We start from the raw sequence: 12040 nt of genomic DNA, 5'->3' as shown, positions 1-12040 counted from the left end.
GGAGGCTGGGGGAGGTCGGGCCGGAGGCCGGGGAAGGTCAGGTCGGTGGTCAGGGGAGGTCAGGTCGGTGGTTGGAGGAGGTAGGGCCGGAGGCCGGGGAAGGTCAGGTCGGTGGTCAGGGGAGGTCAGGTCGGTGGTTGGGGGAGGTTGGGCCGGAGGACGGGGAAGGTCAGGTCGGTGGTCGGGGGAGGTCGGGCCGGAGGCTGGGGGAGGTCGGGCCGGAGGTCGGGGGAGGTCAGGTCAGTGGTCGGGGGAGGTCAGGTTGGTGGTTGGAGGAGGTAGGGCCGGAGGCTGGGGGAGGTCGGGTCGGAGGTCGGGGGAGGTCAGGTCAGTGGTCGGGGGAGGTCAGGTTGGTGGTTGGAGGAGGTAGGGCCGGAGGCTGGGGGAGGTCAGGTCGGTGGTCGGGGGAGGTCAGGTTGGTGGTCGGGGGAGGTCGGGCCGGAGGCTGGGGGAGGTCGGGCCGGAGGCTGGGGGAGGTCGGGCCGGGGGAGGTCGAGGGAGGTCAGGTCGGTGGTCGGGGGAGGTCGGGCCAGAGGCTGGGGGAGGTCGGGCCGGGGGAGGTCGGGGGAGGTCAGGTCGGTGGTCGAGGGAGGTCGGGCCGGAGGCTGGGGAAGGTCAGGTCGGTGGTCGGGGGAGGTCGGGCCGGAGGCTGGGGAAGGTCAGGTCGGTGGTCGGGAGAGGTCGGGCCGGAGGCAGCGGGAGGTCGGGCTGGAGGCGGGGGGAAGTCGGGCTGGAGGCGGGGGGGAGGTCGGGCTGGGGGCAGGGGGAGGTCGAGCCGGAGGCAGGGGGAGGTCGGGCCGGAGGCGGGGGGAGGTCGGGCCAGAGGCAGGGGGAGGTCGGGCTGGGGGCAGGGGGAGGTCGGGCCTGAGGCGGGGGGAGGTCGGGCTGGAGGAGGGGGGAGGTCGGGCCCAAGGCAGGGGGAGGTCAGGCTGGGGGCAGGGGGAGGTCGGGCCGGAGGCGGGGGGAGGTTGGGCCCGAGGCAGGGGGAGGTCGGGCCCGAGGCAGGGGGAGGTTGGGCTGGGGGCAGGGGGAGGTCGGGCTGGAGGCAGTGGAAGTCTGGATTTCGGAACATTTTCCGGCTTCCGGACGACCCCGCCATGGATCGGCCCGTTGTCTGGATTCCAGAACATTCCGGATTCCAGAACTCTGGATTTTGGACTTCGCACTGTATAACAATTAAACTAACTCACCAATGCAATAGCCAGGAGTAACGTTGATTTCAAAAACTGCAATGCTCGCCTTTGGGTCTGGGTTGACTACACCTTCTAGAATGATCTATGCCAAAGTAGAAAGAAACATTAATGTAGAATGTTTGTAAATAATAATAAGTGTAGCCTATTTTTAAAAATTTAACGAACTGATTCTCAGCTCACATCACAATCTACTGAAGTTGCCGGGTAGCTATCTGCTTCCAATATTTGCCTCTTTTTTCTTTCCCTCTCTTGAAGGCCCCACATATGATTTTTTTTCTGGATGTCGAGTTGACAGCGCACCAACGGAGAGACAGCTGCACAAAGTTTTCCTTCCGCAGGGGTGTCAGCTGTGGCTCAGTGGGTAGTGCTCTCATCTCTGATTCAGAAGGTCATGGGATCAAGACCCACTCCTGAAACTTGAGCACAAAAATCCAGGCTTACCCTCCAGTGTAGTACTGTCAGATCAGATGTGATGTTAAACCGAGGCACTGACTGTTTTCTCAGGAACACGTGAAAGATCTCATGGCCCTATTTTGGAGAAGGTAAGGGGAGTTCTCCCCGGTGTCCTGGCCAATATTTATCCCTCAACCAACATCACTAAAACAGGTAATTCGATCATTATAAAATTGTGGGAGCTTGCAGTGCGCAAATTGGCTGCCGTGTTTCCTACTTTACAACAATGGCTACATTTTAAAAGGACGTCAAGGGCACTATATCAATGCAAGTTTTCTTTCTTTCTCCCAGGAGAGCTCCAGGCATGGGCTCATCCGTTGCTTGGGCCTTAGGGTTGCAGATTTCAGGCTTTGGAGAGAGTGCAGAGATGGCGTACTAGATTGGTACCAGGGATGAGAGACTTTCGTTATGTCATGAGACTGGAGAAACTGGGGTTGATCTTCTTAAAGCAGAGAAGGTTAAGGGGGAGATTTGACAGAGGTGTTCAAAAAGGGGATTTTGATCGAATAAATTTGTTTCCAGTGGCAGAAGGGTCGATAACCAGAGGTCACAGATTTAAGGTAATTGGCAAAAGAAACAGAGGGGAGCTGAGGAGAATTGTTTTTACTCAGCGAGTTGTGATCTGGAATGTACGGCCTGAAAGGGCGGTGGAAGCAGGTTCAATAGTTACTTTCAAAAGGGAAATGGATAAATACTTGAAAGGAAAAAAATTGCAGGGCTATGGGGAAAGAGCAGTGCAGTGGAATTAATTGGACAGCTTTTTCAAAGAGCGATGGGCCGAATGGCCTCCTTCTGTGCTGTATCATTCTGTGATTCTATGATTTGGGCATAGCTCGCAGGCCTCTTAAGTGACGGACTGCAGCTGCGTGTTGGGCCTCTGAGATTGGGGCCTTCCGACAGCTCATCTCCATTAGCAGCTAGAAGGCCCTAATTGTTTGCAAACTTCCTGGGGACGTGCTTACCCAAATGTCTCCATCCTGCCTTCAGGATTTCCGCAGCCCGTCTGGTCAGTGGGAGGTCTTGTGGGGTGCTGGCCAGGGTGTCAGTTTCCACTGGCCATCCGTCACCAGGGCGCTCAGGGATTGTCGGCAACAGGAACATGAAGCGGGAAACCTCGAACTGCCCTTTCAGGCCTTGTTACCATAACAACATGGGACCCGCGCCTGCCACAGGCGCAGACCCAGTTACATCAGTGGAGGGAGCCTGCAGGAAAATTCCAGGGCAGCCTGACAGGTGCGAGGGCCTGACTTAACAAGTCAGTGCACCTTTTCCCTCTGTCCTGGGGGCGGTGTGGAGGAATGCTGCTTCTCCAGGTACAGCGCAGAGAAAAATCTACTCTACTGAACCTTGCTGGCGTATAGCTCTAGAGGGACCAGGATTCCCGGTACCTGCACTTGAGTGTCAGCTGTGACTCAGTGGGTAGCGCTCTCACTTCTGAGTCAGAAGGTTATGGGTTCAAGTCCCACTCTCAGAGACTTGAGCACAAAATCCAGGCTGACACTCCAGTCCAGTGCTGAGAGAGTGCTGCACTGTTCAGAGTCTTTCGGATGAGACGTTAAACCGAGGGCTCCGCCTGCTCTCTCAGGTGGATGTAAAAGATTCTATAGCACTATTTTGAAGAAAAGCAAGGGAGTTCTCCATGGTGTTCTGGCCAATATTTATCCCTCAATTCACATCACTAAAAACAGATCATCTGGTCATTATCACATTGCTGTTTATGGGATCTTGCTGTGCTCAAATTGGCTGCGCGTTTTCTACATTACAACAATGACTATACCTCAAAAGCACTTCATTGGCTGTAAAGTGCTTTGGGTTGGCCTGAGGTGGTGAAAGGTACTTCAGAAATGCAAGTCTTTCTTTTCTGTTCATCACATGGCCATTCATTGTGTGTGAGCCAAGCCAGCCGGCTATTTGACTGTGGCAGGCAACTTCAATCCTCTCCTCATCTGTTACGCTGCAACCCCACCTGATTCTTCTTTTCTCTAGACCGGGTGTACTTACTAAGATCAGGTAATTCAGCGCAGACTAAGGATCAAATCCGAGACCACTCTCGTCTGTGTACGGCTCAGTGCTGTACCACTCCTTCAACCACTGCAACAGCTCATCAAATTCTGATTCAGAAATAATTTCAAACTCCCACTGAGTTAGAAAACCACTGTGTGTATTTTTAGAGGCAACAGATGCTGAATAATTACAGTGTGTTGGTGGGGGAAAAGAGCAGCGGGAGGAATACAGTACATTAACTCGGACAGTCATGCCCTCTCTATGTTTCACTGAGAGACTTTTAAAATTAAATGTAATTGTTGTTTTGAATTTGGGCAAAAATAGTGCTTGTTCTTTCATCCGCACAGTTTGTCTACAATGTTGGCATAAATATCTGAGGGAATTTAAGGAGCGTGCGGGACTAACATCTGTTAGATCATGAAATGGGTGATCTAAGAATATCTGCAACAGAACTACGGGACTTTTTAACCATTCTCTTAGAACAGATAAGGTTCGGGGGAGATTTAATAGAGGCGCTTAAAGTCATGAGGAGTTTTGATCGAGTAAATAAGGAGAAACTGTTTCCAGTGGTAGGAGGGTCGTAACCAGAGGATACAGATTTAAGGTCATTGGCTAAAGAGCCAGAGGTGAGATGAGGAGAATTTTTTTTGCACAGCGAGTTATTGTGATCTGGAGGAGGGAAGAAAAATTGCAGGGCTATAGGGAAAGAAGAGGGGGAGCTGAACTAATTGGATTGCTGTTTCAAAGAGCCGGCACAGGCACGATGGGCCAAATGCCCTGGTCTTCTGCTTTGTGATTCTATGAGAAGATATGGATGCGTGCTTTGGAATACAGTGAATGTCCCGGTGTGTGGATTATGGAGCCGGCACATGGAAACATCTGATGCTATCTGCAAACTGCTCTCTGTCTGCTCCTATGTTAATGCTGTGAAATTATTCTAGAATTCATAGAGTAAAGCAACAAAACAACAACCTACAGATGTTGGAATTCACAAAATGATACAAACAGACTATTTCTATTTTGACAACCAATTTCCTGAGTTGCTCATGTGGTTCCTGCCAGGAGTCTGGCATCAGGTCCTGGAACTACTAAGCTTGGCTCACACATGGGTTCATGATGGTACCAGAAGTTGGACAGACTTGCCACACAATCTACAATTCTCTTGCCACATAAATTGGCTTTGAGTTGCTGCCTAATTGGAAGGGCCTTGTCAGAAACCTCCTATAATTAGTAGGAAAGCGGAAAATGTCCATTGATGTCACGTTTCACATTGCTCAACTTATCTCTTGGAGCTGTTTGATCCACCCTTTCCCTTTCCAAAATCCTTCTTTCCCAGTCTGACTCAGGTAACTTGTGTTGATCAGCCACCATTTTTTTCACCACTTCCCAGCTTTCGAAAAAAATAATCCATTCGCAAGTTACAAGGCCCACTATATGCCCATTTGAAATAGTATTTAAGATTGTTTGACCTGCAACATTTACGAGTTGTTGTACTGTCCTCTTCTCTGGTCAGTCAACAATAACAACAATTTGCATTTATATAGTGCCTTTAACGTAGCAAAAAGTCAAAAGGCACTTCACAGAATAGTGGATAATCAAAGGGCTATAGGGAGGGAGGAACTTAATACAATCACTATCACTAATGAAATAGTACTCGGTAAAATAATGGGACTAAAGGCGGACAAGTCCCCTGGACCTGATGGCTTACATCCTAGGGTCTTAAAAGAAGTGGTTGCAGAGACAGTAGATGCATTGGTTGTAAGCTACCAAAATTCCCTGGATTCTGGGGCGGTCCCAGCAGATTGGAAAACCGCAAATATAATGCCCCTGTTTAAAAAAGGAGGCAGACGAAAAGCAGGAAACTATAGACCAGTTAGCCTAACATCTGTCATTGGGAAAATGCTGGAGTCCATTATTAAGGAAGCAGTAGCGGGACATTTGGAAAAGCATGATTCAATCAAGTAGAGTCAGCATAGTTTTATGAACAGGAAATCATGTTTGACAAATTTGCTGGAGTTCTTTGAGGATGTAACGAGCAGGGTGGATAAGGAGGAGCCAGTGGATTTGGATTTCCAGAAGGCATTCGATAAGGTGCCACATAAAAGGTTACTGCACAAGATAAAAGTTCACGGTGTTGGGGGTAATATGTTAGCATGGATAGAGGATTGGCTAACTAACAGAAAACAGAGAGTCAGGATAAACAGATCATTTTCCGGTTGGCAAACAGTAACTAGTGGGGTGCCGCAGGGATCGGTGCTGGGGCCTCAACGATTTACAATCTATATTAATGACTTGGATGAAGGAACCGAGTGTAATGTAGCCAAGTTTGCAGCTGATACAAAGATGGGTGGGAAAGCAAATTGTGAGGACACAAAACATCTGCAAAGGGATATAGACAGGCTAAGTGAGTGGGCAAAAAATTGGCAGATGGATTATAATGTGGGAAAATATGAAGTGATCCATTTTGGCAGAAAAAATAGAAAAGTAAATTATAATTTAAATGGAGAAAAATTGCAAAGTGCTGCAGTACAGAGGGACCTGGGGGTCCTTGTGCAAGAAACACAAAAAGTGAGTATGCAGGTAACAGCCAGTAATCAGGAAGGCAAATGTAATGTTGGCTTTTATTGCAAGGGGATAGAGTATAAAAGCAGATAAGTCCTGCTACAACTGTACAGGGTATTTGTGAGGCCACACCTGGAGTACTGTGTGCAGTTTTGGCCTCCGTATTTAAGGAAGGATATACTTGCATTGGAGGCTGTTCAGAGAAGGTTCACTAGGTTGATTCCGGAGATGAGGGGATTGACTTATGGAGATAGGTTGAGTAGGTTAGGCCTATACTCATTGGAGTTCAGAAGAATGAGAGGTGATCTTATTGAAACATATAAGATAATGAGGGGGCTCGACAAGGTGGATGCAGAGAGGATATTTCCACTCATAGTGGAAACTAAAACTAGGGGACTATGGCCTAGAACCTCCACTTTTTTTGCCTGCTTAATGCCCACTTAACGGCCATTTTACCGCTGAAATGGCGTAAAACGCCCAGGTATCCACCCATTTTGGCACAAAATGGAAACTGATGGGCTTTTTTAGGAGACTTATCGCCGAGCGTTATTTTCTCAATGGGCTTAACATCGAGAAAAAATATTACAGCCCGCCATTTTTTTTGGGCGGAATCAGCAGGATGGGCGAATTTAACACCCATAATATCACCCAGCATTACTTTCCGCATGGAATTAACGCCGAAATTCAATATTAGCGCCCGCCGACTGTTTTTTGTCGTAAAGAGCATTTTTGCCCAAACTAGTGGCCATGGAGATCGCCTATTATCAATTTCACCACCTCGCACACATATCGCCCACAATATCGCTGGCTCAAAAAAACGCCCATAAAAAGTAGAACTAACCAGAGCAAATCACAGTGTTATGGACCCCAAGTTGTAGATCACATGTTGCGTCCATTAAAAGGCTGCTGTGCTTCAACCTCGGTGGAGTTCGGATGTACTCTGCAGGTTATTGGAGTTGATGTGAACATCTCTGAAAACATCTTGATTACACTGTGACCGATTGGAATTGAAGAGGTGTGCTCGTCTGGACATTCCTTGTTTGTGTGCAATTGGTGGAAAACAGAGAGCTGCTACAATGGGGCCTGTCCTTTCTCACCCTCGCTTGGTCACCAAATACATGCAGCAGACTCGATATCGCCGAAGGAGCGCTGCACTGCTTTATTTGCCCGATGTACTAAGTGACAGACAGATGAGGAGGATCAGATGTTACAACCCCCGCAAGTACAAGGAGAAACATTTTTACCTCGACTTGCCCGACACCACCTGCCTTCAGAGACTGCGCTTCCACAAGGAGATTCTCACTAAAGTATGCCAGCTGATAAGGGCAGACCTGCAGCCTGCCAGCAGCATCAGAACTGCACTGGCCGTCGAGGTCAAAGTCACCGTGGCACTGTTGTTCTATGTCTCGGGTTCTTTTCAGGCCACAGCTGCCGACATTTGCGGACTTTCTCAGCATGCTACACGTCGCTGCATTAGACAGGTTACTGAAGCCCTGTACGCACACAGGAGGGACTTGATCAGCTTCCCTATGACCAGGGAGGCACAGAGTGAGAGGGCTCTAGGATTCTCCAGAATTGCAAACTTCCCCAAGGTGCAGGGAGCAATAGACTGTACGCACATCGCGATGCGGGGCACCTTTGCAGGATGCTGAGGTTTTCAGGAACCGCAAGGGATTCCACTCCCTGAATGTCCAGCTGGTTGTCGACCACCAGCAAATGATACTGGCAGTGAATGCTCAATTTCCGGGCAACATCCATGATGCGCACATCCTGCATGAGAGCACTGTATCTGACTTGTTTAACAATGAGCTACAAGGTCAATTCTGGATGCTTTGGGACAAAGGATATGGCCTCACCACCTGGCTTATGACCCTCCTACGTGACACCCACACTGAGGCCGCGAGGCGATACAACGAGAGCCACAGAGCAACTCGCAATATCGTGGAGAAAACCATTGGAGTGCTGAAGCAGCGCTTTAGATGCCTGGACCACTCAGGAAGCGAACTCCAACACCACCCTGAGCAGGTAGCTCAATTCGTGGTGGTGTGCTCCACGCTACACAACTTGGCTATCAGGAGGGGACAAGAATTGCCTGATGGGTCTGACAGTCCACCTCACCAGAGGGAGGAAGAGGATGATGAGGAGGCGGACGCTGACATCGGGCCAGACTGACGCTGAAGCCATGCCCCCACCCCGCTGTAGACCGCATGAAAGGGCCCATGGTGGCATGATAGCTGCTAGAGCCTTACGTCAGGAGTTCATCAATGATCGCTTTGCCTGAAAGAACATTGGTGTTATTTACAAGGCTGACTCACTGCTGGGTGTGCAGGTCATACATCAATGGTGGGCATCATCTTGATGACAGTTAAAGTTTAATTTGATTGAAGTTAAGTGTAATTATACCCTTTGATATTAAGGAATCAGCAGTGTTTAATGGTGCAGCTATCTGAGCCAATGTGCTGCAAGGTTTGGTTAAATTAAAAACACTGAAACCGAACATTAGTCTGAAATCATCACTATTTCTGTACAAACCAACTCTTCGCCCCCCCCCTTCTCCTCCCCACCTCTACCCCTTCCCCTTCCCCCCCTGACTCCAAGCTGCCTGGCCGAGGTGCTCCTTAGGCAATGCTTCATTGGGGGGGTGATGGCCGAAGCACTGCTTGGACGGTTACGCGGGAGAGGACGGTCCTGAGGTGAGAGCGTGCTCCGAGCAAGATGTGGTTGGCAATAGGGATGCGTCACCTTGGGGTGAATTTCGGCGATCCGGGACCACTGGGAGTCCTCTGCCACCAGTGTTCCTGGCTACCAGCTTCAGGGTCTCCTCCATCCCTTCCATTTTATATGTTATTTGTTGGACAAAAACTCGGTGCCAACTATGTTCTTGGTGCTTAGTAGGCTTTTTGCTGTTGGTGAATCTCCCTCGTGCCTCCCACAACAGCCAAACAAGCACACACCACAGCCACACACGCTTTCAGTCCCTCTCAGCTCCCCCTCTCTCTGTCTCCTCTTCTGCGCTTATCATGATGACCCTTGACCTCCTGAATCGCGGGAATTGAGCGTTGCCAAGCTGTTGCTAAGGACGGCCACACTTTACGGCAGAAGGTCAGAAAAATTTAACACTTCTGCCCATTTGATATCGGTCGCGGTAACGCCCATTTCAAAAATGTAAACTAGGTGTATTGAGAATGGGCGCGAAGCCGGCGATCTGAAAACCCTTTTATACCGTCCACACCGGAAATAACGCCCATTTTTGAGTGATAGGTACAAAAGTGGGGGTTCTAGCCCCAAGTCTCAGAGTAAGGTGCCGCCCATTTAAAACTGAGATGAGGAGGAATTTCTTCTCTCAGAAGATTGTAACTCAATGGAATTCTCTGCCCCAGAGAGCTGTGGAGGCTGGGTCATTGAATATATTTAATACGGAGATAGACAGATTTTTTGAGCAATAAGGGAATAAAGGTTATGGGGAGCGGGCAGGGAAGTGGAGCTGAGTCCATGATCAGATCAGCCATGATCTTATTAAATAGCAAAGCAGGCTCAAGGCATAAAATGGCCTACTCCTGCTCCTATTTCTTATGTTCTTATGTTAGCAGACAAAATTTGACACTGAGCCACATCAGGAGATATTAGGACAGGGCTGGGACAAAGCGGTAAATTTTAAGGAGTTTCTTATAGGAGGAAAAAGAAGTGGAGAGGTTTAGGGAGAGAATTCCAGAGCTTAGGGCCTTGGCAGCTGAAGGCACAGCCACAAATGGTGGCGTGATTAAAATTAGAAGCCAGAATTGGAGCAGTGCAGAGATCTCGGAGGGTTGGAAGGCTGGGGGAGATATCTTACAGATCATAAAAAGCTTTGCTTTTTTCGGTGTTTCTACCCAAACCAATATAACCGCTTATTTTTTCCAGAAGCTGACAGATTTCTGTATTTCTATCATTATTTTTTATTATAATCTAACCACCCACTAATTAAGCCAGTACTTGGCCTTTTTTAAAGTATAGAGCATATGCTCCATTAATTCCATGTTATCAGGTAAACAGTGGAAATTGGCACCCATTCACCATCTAAAAATTTCACTCCACCACCGTTACTCCGTGGCTGCTGTGTGTACCATCTATAAGATGCACTGCAGCAATTCGCTAAGGCTTCTTCGACAGCACCTCCCAAACTCCATCATTTAGAAGTGCAAGGGCAGCAGATGCATGGGAACACCACCACCTGCAAGTTCCCCTCCAAGTCACACACCATCCTGACTTGGAAATATATTGCCGTTCCTTCATCGTCGCTGGGTCAAAATCCTGGAACTCCCTCCCTAACAGCACTGTTGGAGCACCTTCACCATACAGACTGCAGCGGTTCAAGAAGAAGAAGGCTATCACAATCTTCTCAAGGGCAACTAGGATGGGCAACAAATGCTGGCTACATCCCAAGAATGAATGAACAAAAATTAAAGAGAAATTACTCCATAGTAAAAGTATCACATACTTTGCCATTCCTCTTGAAGTGATAGTAAGTCCGGCCCTGTGCAGGGTTTTGTTTCACTTCAATACTTATTCAAGAGCAGTGGTCATGCAGGATGCACTCAGTCATATCTATAATCTGTAAATCCACTTCTAGGTGGTATTCTTTATGTTACAATCTTTTGCCTTAGATATTCTCTAGTGTAAAGCAGTGCTGGCTACTCCTGTAAGTGGTCTGAGCACATTTAGTGGTGTGTCCATTTTGCTCAATGACTAACTATATGATAGTGTGACCCGGGGGTGTAACAATAGCACCCCTAATCTAAACCACATATTTGAGGCTTTCACACGAGCTCCCACATGCCTCTCCAATCTTCATTGAAGGCTTGGTAAGACTTAGATAACACAAGTTACACAAAAGGGCTCATGGGATTGGGGTTAATATATTATCATGGATTGAGGATTGGTTAACGGACAGAAAACAGAGACTAGTGTAAGATTGCAAAATTCGTGGAAACCCCCCCCCCACCCCAGTGTTTGGACTCATTGAAAAGGAAATTCGATTTGGGACTATCAAGCAGAAAATTTGGGACCCTAAAATGCATGTCGAAGAAACTACGAGTTTTAACCAAGTTTGGGATTTTAAAAGACATATTGGGTCCGTGTGGAAAAGGGCTGCAAAACTGAGGGACAACTAGCCTCTATAGAAGCCAGTCTTTTGGGTATTGAAGTTGTCTGGGGTATTGAAGCTAAACAAAGTGACTGGAGAATTGTGTAAACTCGAAAACCCTTCTCCCCGGGAGACATTAACATAGCAACAATCGACCCAGAGATAGCCAGCCATAGCTCTAAGCATGAAACCCACCCAGCGCATGCATAATGTTAATAGCCCATCCAGCCCGCATAGAAAGCCCAGGCCTAGGCAGACAACGTAAATACCAAAACTCAATTTCCCAAATTGAAAACGATTTCAACCGATCGGCACATCCGAAATGAGTTATCATTAACGAGCCCGCCAAAATATGACAAAGAAATATCACGCCAAAATTAAGACAAAGAATCGGGGTTGATTTGGCGCGCAGATTAGAATGACCCCCAAAGTATAACTGGGGCCCTGTTTTATGGTTTAATGAGTCTTCCAGAGAGCTTGCTACACAGCCTTCTACGCAGCTCTCTGAACATCAACATCTTCAGCCTTGACGACACTCCTGGGCCACACTGCTCTGCTACTGAGGAAGAAGGAAGAACATTATCAAGGCAGAGAAAAGCAGTTCCCAGTAACTTCGGACATCATCATCGCGACAGTAACTGACCACAGCCAACGTGGTAACACCACGATTGACAAATTCCAAGAACAAAACTCCTCAAGAAGAAAC

General features: G+C 48.3%; 1 protein-coding gene across 2 annotated transcripts in view; it reads right to left on the bottom strand.

Annotated features, from left to right (window-relative positions):
- mamdc2a (MAM domain containing 2a) overlaps window positions 1–12040 on the bottom strand; it is a 171825-nt gene that overhangs the window by 110644 nt on the left and 49141 nt on the right. For both annotated transcript variants that reach the window (XM_070887412.1, XM_070887422.1), the window contains exon 4: window positions 1191–1275. In XM_070887412.1, the coding sequence (XP_070743513.1) occupies window positions 1191–1275 (85 nt within the window). The remainder of the gene's footprint in view (window positions 1–1190; window positions 1276–12040) is intronic.

Source organism: Pristiophorus japonicus, chromosome 1 (assembly GCF_044704955.1).
Source record: "Pristiophorus japonicus isolate sPriJap1 chromosome 1, sPriJap1.hap1, whole genome shotgun sequence".
Lineage (NCBI taxonomy): Eukaryota > Metazoa > Chordata > Chondrichthyes > Pristiophoridae > Pristiophorus > Pristiophorus japonicus.
The sequence above is the reverse complement of the archived record's forward strand: the minus strand, read 5'-3'. Positions and strand labels throughout refer to the sequence as shown.